Below are 16,764 nucleotides of genomic sequence, written 5' to 3' on the forward strand. Positions count from 1 at the left end.
TCTACATTCATAACCTATATGGCAGTCTCCTCCCAGTTTGTAGCTTAAGTGAGCACTAATTTACATAAGTCACATGGTACTAAAATTTAAACACAAAAATTGCAATTATATTTCACAAAGCTACAATGTTTTATGTCAACCATGTCCACAAAACATTGAAGAATTACAGCACATTATGGTTCAAGATTAGATAATCAGGAATCCAGCTCATAATCATATCCAAATATAGTACTTTTTTTAAGCCAATTCAGGCTTCCAATAAAGCATGGTGATGGTCTTACACTGCATGATCAAATTTGTCTACTAACTAAAGATATTTACAAACATCCATATCACAATCAAATTCAAACCCATGGCCTGCAGGTTGGAGACTATTTTTTTCTCTCTTAAATTTTTTTGCAATTGTTTATAGGGTTAAATTTTTTTAAACAATACTAAAAAATCTAATGTTGATTTTTTTATGTATAAGAACCTAGTTCACTAAAATATACTGATTCAGCACCTGTTTACCAGAGTGATGGCTGAAGACATGGTGACTTGTGGAGCACCTTCTTCCCTCTTTGGCATATAAGGTTCCTTCAACTGATTAGCAATGTTATCAGGAACTTCCTCTTCTTCTAATAAAAAATCTCTTTCATGGCATTTTTCTAATAGTAACTGTCAAAAAAAAAAATCAGTTCATCTGAAAAACATATGCATAAATAGTTGTATAAGATATTTTGAGAATTGTGCAAATTCTCAATTTTTTTAAATTAAGTTCTTAAAATGAAGGGGGAAAATGCCTATTATTGAAATTATTGATATAAAGAACCTAAGCGGCTTCAATAGTTTATATACATTTCTGCTACATACACAATATATACTAAAGATCAGAAGAAAAAAAAAATAATAATAACAAAATTCACCACTAGGATAAATTATTCCCATAAATAATAAATTGAAAAACATAGCCACTAAGAAAAATATGCTCAACATACTTGGTTACTGTATATTTGATATTCATCCTTGTATTAAAAACATTTCCTACTTGAGCTAAAAAAAAAAAAAAACCTCACAACAGATGTTTTTTCATTTAGTGAAGGAGCAAAAATTGAAAGGAACGCAGTTGAGAGGAAAGTGCCAAGAGCTTAGTTAATACAGAAGTCAAATGACAGGATCAATCATCATCACACATTGGGTAGAGTTGCTATCAAATGCTGCTTTGTGATATTTGATAGAAATTTTCAGTTCATGTCAGAGATGATTTGAAGGAAGAAGCAACATTAATGGTGTAATATCATACAATACATTGCTCATATTTTTATGTAAAAATGGTCAAATAACAAAATATGTTAAGATTATTAACTTTTATGAATTATTACCTCACTACTCTTAGCACATTCAAAAATAACAAAGAAATCTATCAACAACCAGCTTCTCTTCTAGAAAGAAGCTACTCAACTTGTCAATTTCTTCAACAGAGAATCTGCAATTTTTAATTTCCTTAGCTATACACACACACCCCTCTTTAGACATATATCATGGAAAATTTGAGTAATGCATTATTATTATTGTACGTGCACCTCCATGCAGTCTGAAGACTCATTGCAGGAGACCCAAACTATCCACACAATCTATCATACCTCTCATTGAATCCATTAACAGAAAAAGCACCCACAACTCTGGCAACCCATTCCACTCATTCACAACTCTCTATGCAAAAAATCTAATCCTCACACCCCCTACTAACCACATCTTTATCCAACTTCCAGGAATGACCCCTTCAGCCAAGTCCTGAATCTCCTACATTAATCCTATAAAACCCTTCAAGCAACTTAAATGTTTCTATCATATCCCCTCTTTTTCTCCTATTAACCAACTTCTGCAATGCACACACCCTCTATCTTCATGGGAAACATTCCACAGACCATTCACTATCTGGTCACTCGCTTCTGAATCTTCTCTATTGCTTCCACATCCACAAGAAACTGAGGAGACCAGACTTGAGCAAGTAATACAGATGTGGACATCATGAGTTTGCTAGTCAGTCACCTTCTCTTTATATACCCTCCAATGATATTAATCATCCATCTAACTCCTACCTGATCAATCCTCCTTACTTCCTGTAGATGACCCTTAACTATCTCCCATGCACTACTACCATTTGTACCCTGCTGTGTTTTATGCTATGGCACAGATTTAAGCTTCTTCCTAAGCTTGTCATAATCACCTGCCTTGTAGTTCCACATATACCCCTTCTTGACAGAATATTCCTCATGTTGTACAATCTCCCAAGTCAAGACCACATGGTCACTTTCACCAATTGGAAGCAATGTGGTCACATTTTTTATGGATAGCTCTTCTGATCCTATGACCAGGTCCAATACTCTCACAACCTAGTCTCCTCCATCACATGCTGCACCAAGTAATTATCTCTCAGTAGGTGTATAAATCCCATTTCCTTCCTGCAATGTAATCTTTCTTCCTTCTAGTCCATAGTTGAAGTCCCCAATAATAATCACTCAACCTGTACTCATTGTACTAATATGGCAATGCAAGTCTTCCAGATCATCTGTGGAACTCCCTGGCCTATAGCAACAACCAACTGTATATTTTGTCTGGTCTTAATCTCACACCAGATTGCTTCAAATGAGCTGCCACCCTTCCGTCTGTCTCCTATTCTTTTTGGCTGCTTCATCTGCTATCAGCAGCAGTACCCCTCCCCCATCCTATCTTCCCTGAAAACACTAAACCCTTCACATTCTATCCTGTAACTACATCATACTAAAAAATATTAAATACTAAAATATAAGCCAATTGGAAAAAGAAGGCAGGGTAGACCTCAAAAAAGGATACTGGATGAATAATGAGACCAGAACAGATCAATATGATCTATACCCATAATTAGTGTCATGATGATGATAACTACATCATCTGCTGTCAGCAAAGTCTCACTAATGCCTATAATTTCTGGTGAGGTTGCACTAATCAATGTCAAAAACTCCTTCCTCTTGTTCCTGATGCTTCCAGCATTAATCTAATTATATTAATTTGCCAATGCATGTCTTCCAGATCATCTTTGGAACTCCCTATCCTATAGCAACAACTGTATATTTTATCTTCCTGGCCTTAATCTCACACCAGACTACTTCAAATGGACAGCTGCTTTCCTGTCTATCTCCTGTTCTTTTGTCTCCAATTCATCTGCTATAATCAGCAGCATCCTCCCCCCCCCCCCATCATATCTTCTCTATCTTCCCTGAAAATACTAAACCCTTCACATTCTATCCCTGTAACCACACCATCTGCTGTTAGCCAAGTTTCACTAATGCCTATAACTTTTGGCAAGGTTGCACTAACCAATGCCAAAAACTCCTTCCTCTTGTTCCTGATACTTCTGGCATCAGTATATAGAAACTGCAGCATCCCTTTAGTCCCTGGATTGACTACCCTATTCAATATTTTTCCTTGAGAGACTAGATTTTTCACTTGGTCATTGTCACACTCACTTGACTCATGGGTGTCGTCACACAAACTCACCTGCTTCCACCCTAATTGCTTAAGTTTTCCTGAATTTGAGCTTTGGCATGCTCGGTGAACAAAACTCTCTCTCTAGACATCTAACACCAAAACTTTTAGATGTAGTCCATCAGCATTGTGCAAATTTTTCTTTCCATCAAATACAGACCACAGATCCACAAATTCTACATCACTGGTCAGGCTAGTAGTGTTAACAGTTGACCAAATTAGTGTTGCTTTAGAATACTGTGTTACTGTACGAGGTGTGGCTATTAAGTAACACGACTGGTTGCAAAAATGTGGTGTATTATTACAATTGTACAACTTAATTGTTATCCCCTTCAACATACTCCCCTCTATCTATACACCGTTGCATACGAATTTTCCATTGCTGGACGCAGTACTGCAAGTCATCAGGTGTTATGTGCTTCAGTAGCACAGCAGTTTTCTCCTTTACCTCACCCACTGACTGAAAATGGGTGCCCTTCAATGCGGATTTCAACTTTGGAAAATGGTAAAAGTCACATAGCTCCATGCGACTTTTACCGTCCAGCAAGTAAGGTGGATGGTCCAACACTGGGATCTTCTTATCAACCAGATACTGCTTTACAGACAGTGCACTGTGGGCTGGAGCGTTGTTCTTCCACAGATCGGGTCTCTTCTTCCTCACTCGTTCTCTCAGCCTGGCCAGAACCTCAAGGTAATAATGTTGGTTAACTGTCTGACCCTCTGGTACACATTCAACCATTACCACGTCATTGATATAAAAAAAAAAAAAAAAAAAAAAATTAAAAAACAATCAGCATTGCCTTCAGTTTTGACTTGCTCATTCTTGTTTTTTTTTTCATTCTCGGTGACGTGGGAGTTTTCTAGCATATCAAATTGTCTCTTTGTTTCTGGATTGCACTGGAAAATCCACATCTCATCACATGTGATGATCTTCTCCTGCAAGTCCGGCTCCACTGCCAGTTGTTCCATGATGTCAGTTCAAATTTGTTTCCAGATGTCTTTCTGCTCCTGACACAAGTTTTTGGGAACCATTTTGGTGCAGACTTTGTTCAATTGCTCACGCAAAATTTGTCGTAAGCTCCCCTTATCAATGTGCACCATGTCTGCTATCATCCAAATGCTTAATCAGCGATTGTTGCAGACAATTTCATTAATTTTCACAACGTTCTGTTCGGTTGCTGCTGTGACTAAGCGACCTGGTCATTCGTCACCTTCAATGTTTTCTCGACCTTCTGCAAAACGTTTATACCATTCAAACATTCTCGCATGTGACATTACATTATCATTACACTGAAGTCTACTGAGATATGACAAGAATATTTCATTCTTTCAGTTTAAGGAAAGAGAATTATTTGAAAAGAATATTAACTTTGAATTAATCAGAGTGAGATGGCTATCATTTTGGAACTGAATGTATTTAAATGTATTGGAAAGCCAAAGTTATTACATCTAGAAAAGATTATTAAAGATTTTATTTTCTTTGTTGTTAGAAAACTTTTTTTTCCCTTTATTCCTTAAATTATACTAAATGTTTTCTGAGAAAAAGAGCATGAGAGAGAAAGAATTTCTCTTATGAAATCTTTTTAAACAAATTTTATGTAAATTGTCATTTTTTTATATTCATTAATGATTCTTTTGCATCACATTTCTCTTGTTTCAATGATGAAATAGCATGAATTGGCATAATCAAAAGAAATATAAAAATAGAGGAAACCTCATTTAAAAAAAACTATTAATGTAGAACTTTTACATAAGTATTGTTGGAACGTATATCCTAGTTCCGAATCCGACATCTTGTTGTAACGTACTCTTATTAATAAAATCTATTAATTGCCAATTGATCACTAATACAAATATAGAGAAATTTATATTTAAACTGCGCCACCCTATATTTAGATTAGTCTATATAAAATAGTAGAATCAATTTTCAATTAAATTAGCAGTCTCCTTACTCATTCAGGCCGAATTCAATATTTTTCACTTGAGGCTCCTGCTAGATTCGAATTATTTATGAACGGTGCAATAAAAAAGAATCAGGCAAACACAGTATTGAAATTAATAAAACAAAACATTTAATATAAGGTTATATGATAAATACATGAATTCCACTTCTAAAATAAGACATTACAATTAAGTTAGTACATCGGGTCAAATCATTCATATTAAGTTAGTACATCGGGTCAAATCATTCATATTAATTCAGTCTTCAAAATCTTCACATACACGTTTCACAGTTTTCTCAATTACAAGATTCCTTACTCAGATTAATACAACAGAAATTCTTATTTACCCATATCTCTCAGTTATACTCCATACTTAACTCTCGGCAGGCACTTATCATATCATTAAATACGGCAGATATTATTTCAAGGCAAATTATTTTTAACTTCTAACTTCGGCGATATGCCACAGTAAATGTTAGAATAAGCGAAATGGAACTATCACTCAAATCTTCATACACAGAAACAAATAAAATATGACTGTCCTTACCGGAATTAATCTTCAGCACGTCAGATTTAATGTGAGTACATCGTCAAATTATATTTATTACACCTATGGAACACATTTAAAAAGAATTCTTCAAGGTCATAACTAGATTATTATTTGTCGCGCTTCACAATTCTCGACGGCAACTATAGGGCAGATTGATATCCCTGTTTACTACTTCACAACAAATTAAGCTCCGTACAATTCTTCCTAAAAGCAATATAGAAATAAGTAGTAATTCTAAGCTAACTGGATCTATTCTGAATCTTTCATTAACCTTCCAGTCCTTTAATTATCCAAATACGGCACCAAATCCCTATTAATGCCACTGCTGACTTTACTTTCAGCTATCTATAAGTTTTCACTTCATCTTGGCACACTTTTAAATACTACTCTCTTGAAATCCTGCCCTTCAGTCCTTTTTATTTACTTTCACTCCCTTGCTTATATCCTTCCTTTTTTCCGCTTCAAAAACTCTCCTTCTTTACTCTTATATTACCACTCATATATATTTTTCTTCTCTCCTCGTTATCGAAGCTCACGGTCTACTCACGTGCGTTCCATTTTATTTCTCTCTCCATGGCAACGAACAAAACGTAAACATTCGCGTTAATGTTACATAAGGCTATACTTTTACATTGAGTAATGAAAAACATTAATAAAATATTACAGTTACTTAATTTTCTCTTTCATTTCATTTACAATTAATAATAATAAAATATATGTTACAGTATATATATATATATAAGGTACATTAAATTATATGCATATAATTTCTCATAATATCATTGAAGGAATAAAGTGAATAAGATAAATGATATTTATCACTGAGTCCTTCCAATAGCAAAATATACATTAAAATTATTTAATCAAATAATAGCTGATAAAATTCAGGAATAATACATGAATAATAATTCTTAGGCAAGGGATTAACAAATAATCTTTAAACAAGTCATGCTTAATATATGATAGGTTATGTTAAATGTGAATGAAGAACAAAATATACATAATAATTTCATTCACAGTTTAACAGTATCACATGCATCATCGGTAGAGGATCATAGAATGGCAATTAAACAATAACAGACAATTCAATATAATTTAAGGAATAAAGTAGTTAATGTCAGATAACTAAATAAGGTCAATAATTTCATAACTTATTATAAAAAAAGATATACACATACAAAATAAAGTTAGGAAAGATTAGCAGATTTAAAACATACTATCTTCCACAAAGTGGACAGATGTAGTCCATTGGATTGGTTTTTAAGTTAAGACAATGAAGTAAAGTTTCATACATTTCTTTATAAAGACATTCTATGAGGAAACAGCTTTTATGAAGAACTCTTGTCTTGTTACAAAAATCTTTTGTTGTAACAAGACAAGATAGCATGCTCTGCAAGTCCAGACTGTTTAAGCTCATGGTATTTAATAAGACTTGTGTTCTTCTAGATGAAAAAAAGCAGATCTTCTGATTTTCCAATAAGATAACCCATAAGAGCAAGGAATCGGGTAATGCCTGGAAAACTGAGAGGTGGAAGCTTATCATTAGGAGAAGCAGGAAAGGTGAAGATTTTTCTGATGGGATGAAAGGCAACAAATCTATTCAGTGGTTTTAAAACTTTTGCTATGTGTTCAGTAATGCTTTGCACATAAGGGATGGAATGCAAGTTATTTCTCCTGTACTGGAAGAGGTAGAGATAACACAACTATTAAAAGCTTTTTTGATGAAAGAATACTTAAAACCATCAGATAAAAAGGTGGATTTAATATGTTGTAATTCTTTCTGTAAAAGTTTGTCTGAAGAACATAAAGAATGAACATGATATGCTAAAAGTTTAATAGTTCTGGCCTTTTGACTAGGATAGTGGTAAAATTTGGTGTGGATATAATGACCTGTATGAGTCTTACAAAAAACTGAAAAATGTAAGCTTCCACCTGGTTGATGAAGAATTAGCAGATCTAAAAAGGCTCACTGGATCCAGAGATGAAGTGCATTTAATTTGGAAAGAAATTGCTGTAACTCAGAGAAAGAGCCATTCCAAATTGCAAAAATATCATCCACAAATCTGTACTAATGTGTAGGTCTAGGTGAAATGTTATCAAAAATAGAGTGTTCAAAATGTTCGATGAAGAAGCTGGAAGAAGACTCATACAGTCCGTTATATTCACGCTGAATCTCACCACCACCATCCTAGTCAAAAGGCTGGAACTACTGTTAGAAATGAAGGAGGTACAGTAAGATGGTTTGATGTTAAATAAGATAAGGTGGGAGTAATGGGGTGTGAGCCATTTCGACAGTGTCGAAACAGCACACACCCAGTAACTCCCACCCCTGACTTTTTCCCATCAATCCTCCTCTTCCCTCGAAAAATAATTTCTATCTTCAGATCTGTCTCTCATCCCCCCCCTCCCAAATGCTCTCTACCCACCCTTAATAATAATAATAATAATATTATACATATAAAAAACCCGTTTTTTTTTTCAAATAATCCCCCTCCCACATTACTTTCCCAAAACTCCCTTCCTTAAACAGCTTAACAGCATATGAATGCACATTGCTGGGATAAGGAGACAGAAAACAATGTCCAAAAAAGGTATGCCTGAATTTTCCTCCTATATTATTCTTCCTATATTAGTTTTATAACACTCCAGTAATGCCCTAAGATTCGAGTAAAGAGCCAATGAGATTGTATAAAAAAAGGGTATTAAACAAAATTAGGTTATATTAGCCATTAAAATAATAGTTGATATTTGAGTTTTAAGTCAGCAGTTGTACAACTATGCAGGATTCCCTAACTAAATTGAATACATGCTGTAATAAATTTGGTATGAAAATCAGCAATAAAAGACTATGAAAACAAGTAGGTAACATTCAAGAGAACATATAGAACAAAGAAAACATTTCAGTGGGGGTGCTTAAGAGTCAAAGCTATATAACTGAGAGGAGACCTCCACATAGCCTTTAAAGGAATGCCGATAACTGACCAGAGCTTCTGACCTAATGTCCAATCCTCACCTTCTTGTGGTGCACCCTGTTTGATATCTACCTGGTTACTCAACAAACGAGATGGACTGGCAATTTGGGATTTAGCCAACCAAATTGTATTCATATTGGCTTAAACCAATATACAAAATGATGGTACAACATGAACAAAATTTCATGCCGGCTGGGGCGTCGCCCAGTTAAACAAGGCCCCCGTTGTTTGGCCAGCGAACCAGGATGAACAGCTAAAAATCAGCTACTGGAACAAATCTGAAAGCACACCCCCAACTCAACATCACCAGAGTTAAAGATCGGCATTATCAACATAAGAAGCCTGAATGGAGCTAGCTGAGGAATTAGATAAGTACCAGATTGACATAATAGCGGTGACTGAAACAAAAAAGACAAAAACTGGTAAGATCTGTCTGAGCAATAAATACAAAATGTTATATTCAGTCAATGACAATCAAGGATTGTCATTGTATTCAACACAAAATACGAAGCTAATCTTCTTGAATGGCAGGCAGTCTCAAGTAGAGTGATGTGGGCAAATATCAGAATGGGGAATTGAACTATGGTCCCACAGAAGTTTCTATTAAGGTAAAAGTGGAGGAATTTTTTGATGCTTTAGAGAAAGCTTCTGACACAATGAAAAAGGAAAAGTTGGCCCTTGTTGAGGATCTAAATAGCAGAGTAGGAAATGATTGTCAAACATACAAAAATATTTTGGGAAAATTTGGAGACAAGAACAAAGCTAATAATAATGGCAAATACCTGCTGGATTTCTGCTCAGGACATGGACTGGTTATTACAACCACAATGTTCTAATGTTTGTGCATAAAAATGTGCACAAATTCACATGGAGAGAAGCGGCAAGGAATAAGAAAAGTCTCATTGACTATGTTATTGTTGATAGTGATGTTTTCTCCCTGGTGAAGGACACCAGAGTGTACAGAGAATTTGAAATTGGAAGTGATCACTATATAGTCTTGAGCAGGACAAAATTGAATTTCATATCGAAAAGAATAAAATGTAAGAAAGTTTTAAAGCGAATAAAAGTTGAGCAGTTCTCAGATGTGAACTGTAGACTAAATTACACAAACATCATTGATGGAAAAATGAAAAAGTTTGAGAACAGGAACCAAACCATGGAGATTCAGTGGCAAACCTTCAAGAAAACCTTGATTGATTCAGCCAGAGAGGCATGTGGTGAGGTTATCTGCAAGGGTAGAAAAATCAGAACTCCCTGGTGGACACAGGAAGTTAAAGAGGCAGTGAAGGAAAAGAAGAAAGCATATCAAAAGTTCCTGGCAAATAAGTCAGCTTTTACTCTTACAGAATACAGAGACAAATGTAAGAAAGCTAAACAGTGTGTAAAACTAGCTAAACGAAAATCATGGGAGGACTTTGGCAAGAATATAGAAAATAAATATCAAGAAGGTGGCAAAATATTCTGGAGGTTGTTGAAGAAGCTTAGAAATGGAGGAAAGAGTGCTGTAAAAGGAAGTTCCTGGCAAGATTTATGCAAGCATACTTGAGAAACTGTTCAGAAGAATTGTGGAAGAACAGCTTGAAGAACAAGCTGGATTCAGGCCAAATAGAGGCTGTCAGGATCAGATCTTCACTATATGACAAATAGTTGAGAAAGCATGGGAATATAACAAAGAACTGTATTTAAGTTTTGTCGATTTGGAAAAGGCATATGACAAGGTGCCAAGAGAGAAGCTATTCAATCCGCTACAGTTATATGGTGTCAACGGAGCATTATATCAAGCAATACTTAGTCTTTATTGGAGTTGTAAGTCAGCAGTTAGAATTGAAAGAAGTACAGGAAGATGGTTTAATGTTAAATCTGGTGTGAGACAAGGATGTACATTATCCTCTCTGTTATTCATTATCTATATGGATCATATTATCAAGGAAAGTGGTATTAAACATGATATCAGAATTGGAGATGTTAATGTCAGCTCTTTGCTTTATGCAGATGATGTTATACTTCTAAATAAATCCGCTACAAGTTTGCAAGATTCCCTGACTAAACTGAATAACCATTGTAATAGATATGGTGTGAAGGTCAGCAATAAAATGATTAATAAATAGAAATACTGCTATTTCTACAACAATATTCACTAGTAGCTTACTGTTATCAGCTGACAACAGAATCAACAAAGCTGGTAAGGTAGGAAGTCAACTGAATAAATTTATACGGAATAAGAGAGAAATTAGTGAGAACACTAAATTAGCTGTATACAAGACAGTGTTCAAAACAGTTTTAACTTATGGATCTGAGAGTTGGATCAGAAGTAAAACACTTGACCAAAGGCTAGAGACCGCAGATATGAGAGTCCTCAATAGATGGCATCAATGGCAATATCATATTAAAAATGAAGATATTAGAAAAGAACTTGACATTGTCGGCATCCAGGAATGCATTAGCAGAGATAATCTCAGATGGTATGGTCACTTAAACAGAATGGGCGAGGAAAGATTACAAAACAAGTGTTCTCTGCCAGGTTGGCAGGAAAACGACAGGAAGACCAAGATATAGGTGGATTGATACGTTACAAAGTGCCTTAGATGATAGAAATATAAGATTTGGTAATGTTGGAGTCTTGACAAGTAACAGACTGATTTGGAGGAAAATTGTAGATAGGACGTTAGTAATGATGTAAATTTTTCATGTAGTACTATCATATCTTGTACACCCCTTGAGGGTACATGTCAAGAATTTGATGATGATGAAACATTTCAGTTATTTTTCACAATTTTTAATGAAGATGACAAAAATATGAAAATAGATAACAGACTTAGCAAAGCTGATATGGTAGGGAGTTATATGAATACATTTATATGCAATAAGAGAGAAATTAGACAAATCAGTAACTGTGTACAGTATAGTGTTTAAACCAATTTTAACTAATCGATCTGAGAAAAGTGACTGATTACTTTTTATTTTATTTTATTTTTATAACATCAATCTTACCCATGAAAACCGTCTAAAGATTTTCGCAAACATGCATGTCAATAAATAGGTCAAAGAGGTATACTATCTACTTGGCTGCCAGGCCACCAAGACATGGTTTATATCTATGTAGAAGTTTATGTATGCATTACAATATATAAACACAGTATGTCGAACCTGATGTGTTTATTTTATTTTATTTTTTGGTCTAATGTGCAAAAAGCATCTTTGACACTGATAGTTTATCATATAATTTGTTAATCTCCATGTTACAAAAATACTCAGAGCACCAAATATTTTTTCATTAGGTGAAAAAAAAATCAACAGATGCTCTGAGTGCTAGATTAATCCCTTCCACATGTATGCATGTGAAAGTGTGTATAGAGGAGTAATGTAGCACTCAGCTTTTCACATATTACAGTTTCATTTCAACTAGAAAAATTAAACTTACAATAATAATGCACTTTATGGCACTTCAACATTTTTGTGACTCCTCATTGTATTAGAGTAGTACTCTTCTTCTAAAAATACTGCTATTTTTACAACAATATTCACTAGTAACTTACTGTTATCAGCTGAATAGGCTACTGTTTTTTGTTTTTCATTCGAGTGGTAACATCACAAATGCACTGAACCGCACAAGTTAGCAACCATTCAATTCTTACTGGTGTGCTGAAAGTAAAAACTTACCAAAATTATAAGTCTGAGATCAACCTTTGAAAAGTCCAAAATGTTTTTGAGAATAAAAGGAAAATGCAGATAAAAAAAAATTTCAAATCATTCTACACGTACTGCATATCAGCAGCATTCCTGATTACCCTATCTATCTTTGCATCATCAGCAAATATCTCCTGTCAAATCCTTCCCAATGTTATTGATGTAAAGATTAAATAATAATGGAGCAAGGACTGATCCCATGACCACTTTTTGATATCTATCCATTAGCCATCCTCTTATCCAAATCAATATTTTATAATTCAATCCCATATTTTCCAATTTATGCAAACAGCCTTCAGTGCTTTATTCTGTCAAAAGCCTTAGCAAAATCCAAACGTATCGTGGTGTATCCATCTCAATCGTAACATTGTTATAAAATGCCGAGTTACTCAAACATGACCTTCCCTTAGTAAACCCATACTATTCATTGGAAAGTAGAGATTCTCTGTCAACCCATTTTTGAATGCAAACTCTAACCAACTTTTACAAAAATCTTCATCACTATTCCAAGATACTGATAGGCAATAGTTGGATACATCAGTTTTTGCACCATCCTTGGGCAATGGGATTACCATACATTCTTTCCACTTCTGTGGAATCTTCCCTGTTCTGAGACTCAAATTATACAGTTTGGTCAAAGGAATAGCCACTTCAGCTGAACATATTTTTAGAATTGGTGCTGATATCCAATCAGTCCCTACTGCAGAATTCTTATTCAGTTTATGGAACAGCTCCAGTACTTCCTTCTCATACACCTAAGTTTCTTCATTCAATGAAGAGGTAGGAGTGAGCACAATGTTGCATACACCAGGTTGACAGCTTTCAGCCACTCATTAATTGAACAATCTGTTCTGAATCTCTAACCCATACCATTGCATTCGATAGTTATTTTTTCATATTCATTCTTTCTTTGACTTGCAGCATAACAATAGAATTCTTTCGAGTTGTCTTTAGCTTGCACAGCCAGTTTCTTTTCATACTCACTTAGCCTTTCATATAAAAGTTGCAATTCTTCTGGCCTGTCCGTGATAATTTTCGTAACTGACATTATCGTTCCTTCTACATCATTTTTTCTTACAAGTTTAATAAGATTACACATCCATTTCACTCCTATCCTATTTATTCTTTGCACTCTAGGGACACATTCAGATAATGTGTGATTTAAGTATTTGTTTAGACACCTCCCAATATACTGCCAATATTCTTCCCATTCAACAACCAGTACCATGGTGCAGAACCGTATACTCCTCCGATGGTCATAATTTCCTGTTTTGTAGTTCAGAATGCAACCTTTTCTGAATGGAACATTCATAAACTTAGCCAATGTCCAGGGACATGATCACTGTCACCAACCACAGGAAGAATAGTTAGTCTTTAGCAGAAATCTTCCTGTAACACTCACTAAGGAAGTTGTCTCACAACAGATCAATAAATTCAGTTTCATCCTTCTTATGATATTTTACTGCTATCCAATCAATATTCATATAATTATAGTCTCCCATTATGATTACTTGTTTTATGCCCATTTTCTTCAGTAGGTGTTTTATTTCTTCATCACTGGCAACCGATCTAATACATAATACTTGAAGCACCCAAGAACCATTACATTTCACAAGAAGCTTTTGATATATTTGTATTAACCACACAGCACTTATAATGTAATAAAGGGTATTTCTCTATTTATTATATAAGGGTATATCTCTATTTTTAATTATTTTTTTATTTAAAGAAAGAAAAAAAAACTACTCAGTAGAAAGAAAGTGGAAAACAGACAGTTCAGAAAGAAAATTTCTTTCTATACTATTTATAGTATAGTATGAATTTATTAATATATATTAAAAAAAAAAAACTCAGAAAAACCAATACTAAAATAACTTAGTTTCATTGTTTTGTTCCTCAAGAAGTTATAAAGGTATTAATAATCAGACAATTGCAATCAACACATTTAAGAATTTCTTAATTTCTACTTACTTCTTCTATGGTTTTGAAATCGCAGATTTCTTCTACAAATTCTTCCTTTTCATCACTGGATATCATTAAGGCATAAAGGGAATCTGGAGTTCTTGCTCGACCTTTTGATTGAACATATTCTCGAAAATCTTGAGGAGTATCAAAACGCACAACTAAATTACATTTTGGAATATCAATTCCTTCTTCAACAACTGTAGTTGCAATCAACAAGTTGCATTCCCGAATACGAAATTTCTGAAGCACTTCTTCCTGTTTTCTAAATGCCATAGAATCTTCTTTCAATACACCAGGAAAAGCTTTACCATGCCCAACAATAAAGTTTGGCAAAATGAATTTGTAATCTGGATGATGTTTACTTAGTTCCAACATCCACTGATTAAGAATATATGCTGTGATCCGTCGCCTAACAAATATTATGCCACAAAGAGATTTTAAATCATCAGCTTCTCCATGTCTCCTTTCAACTACAGAAGTTCTGTTTTGTAAAGACTTTATGCAATCATTAGCCTCTTTTAATGATTCATTATCTAATCCATTTTCAGAAGGCAATCCATTCCTGATACTTTCTGCTTCATCTGTGCAAACTTCAGGTTTGAATGTTTTCAATATTCCTGCCAGGTGTTTCAACTTAGGTGAAGCAGTGACATAAAGTTTTGTTACCATATCCTTACCTTGCAGTTTCTGTTCACAAAATGCACTCACTGTTTGTAACACAGTATGAACTAAATGAAGCATCCGTTTATGAGGTTCTGGTAATAAATTATCAATGATATCTCCAATTTCTTTCATAAATATTTCTGTTGCCTTTAATGTGCACCAAGGTCCTAAATTAATAAGAGTGTAACTGATTTCAAGAACATACTGACAAGGTTGTTTGCAGGGATGTGGAAGCATCTCCTCTTCTGGTTCCCAGTCAAACGTAATATCTTTTAGAAACAATAATGCTGCATTCAGTTGTTTGAGCAGAATCTTAAACATGGTAGAATTATCTAAATACTTTGTATAGGTAACCAAAAGTTCTTTTGGTTTAGAACCATATTTACTTAATACTGTTATATCACTGGCAGTCTGTACAGTACTCCTCAAAATTTTTTCTAAATGGATGATTTTTTGCTGTAATCGAGTTGGTTTACATCTTCCATTCACAAGAGAAATACTCAAACCCAAAATTCTTGGCTGACAATCAATGGGAGAATTGTCAAAGTACTTCATGATGTCACAATAAGAATGTTTTTTAAAAACTCGATGGCATTCATCAAAAATTATTAAGTTAATTTTAGATAATGGCAAATACCCACGTGAAATAACCATTTTAAAAACATCTGCAGTTATGACCAGCACTTGGTTTTTCTTAAATTCATGCTCCCAAGCTTCTTTCGTCCATGTATACATAAAAGAATTTCCAACATATTTATCAATCTTCAAATCAGTATAGTCCTCAAGAACTTTCATATGTTGCTGAGCCAAAGAAACTAAAAATAAAAATAAAATATACATATATATTTTGGTTAAATTAATTTAATGAGTTTAATCCAAATTAAAATATATATATCAAGCATAAAGCTAAATATATAAAATCCAATACTATATCATGGAAAAAAACAAGATTCACTCCCACTATTTTGTTCATTTCTGGAGGTATGTATTTTACCTTCATGCAATATATGATTATGCACCATGATGAAATAAGTAATGGGGAAACCTGTTTCAGAATAAAAAAAAAATACTGATATGTATATTCACATGTAGCCTATGCTTCATTACGAGACAAATAGACACAGTTTATACCCTGGAGATAACTATGCTACCTAACAGATATCCCTAGAGTCAATTATGTATCATTACGACTTACAATAATTCACACTTATGACGGTCAAAAATTATTATTAAAAATTCTCTAATTTGACTTTGCCACCAGCATATACATACATATATCATTGCTTTTGCATACGCATCATAGCGTTGCCATTAGTTGACAAGCAAAGCCTATCACCAATATGCAATAGCTGCTGCTATGATTCACCCACTTCTAACTTATCAGAGCCTTTGGCAAGTTAGTTGCTAATCTAACCGTATCATGTCCAGTAAGAGAAGTAATACTACTGATGAAAATTCAAACATAAAAAAGAAGGCG

The 16,764-nt window shown here is 34.2% G+C and overlaps 1 protein-coding gene across 1 annotated transcript in view; it reads right to left on the bottom strand.

The window, feature by feature from the left end:
- LOC150102389 (endoribonuclease Dicer-like) overlaps nucleotides 1-16,764 on the bottom strand; it is a 187,215-nt gene that overhangs the window by 135,047 nt on the left and 35,404 nt on the right. Inside the window, 2 exon segments of the mRNA XM_090399451.1 lie at nucleotides 503-657; nucleotides 14,631-16,102. Of these exon segments, the coding sequence (XP_090255577.1) occupies nucleotides 503-657; nucleotides 14,631-16,102 (1,627 nt within the window).

This window comes from Typopeltis vanoorti, chromosome 10, assembly GCF_054136105.1.
Source record: "Typopeltis vanoorti isolate ZY-2024b chromosome 10, IOZ_Tvanoo_1.0, whole genome shotgun sequence".
Classification (NCBI taxonomy): Eukaryota; Metazoa; Arthropoda; class Arachnida; order Uropygi; family Thelyphonidae; genus Typopeltis; species Typopeltis vanoorti.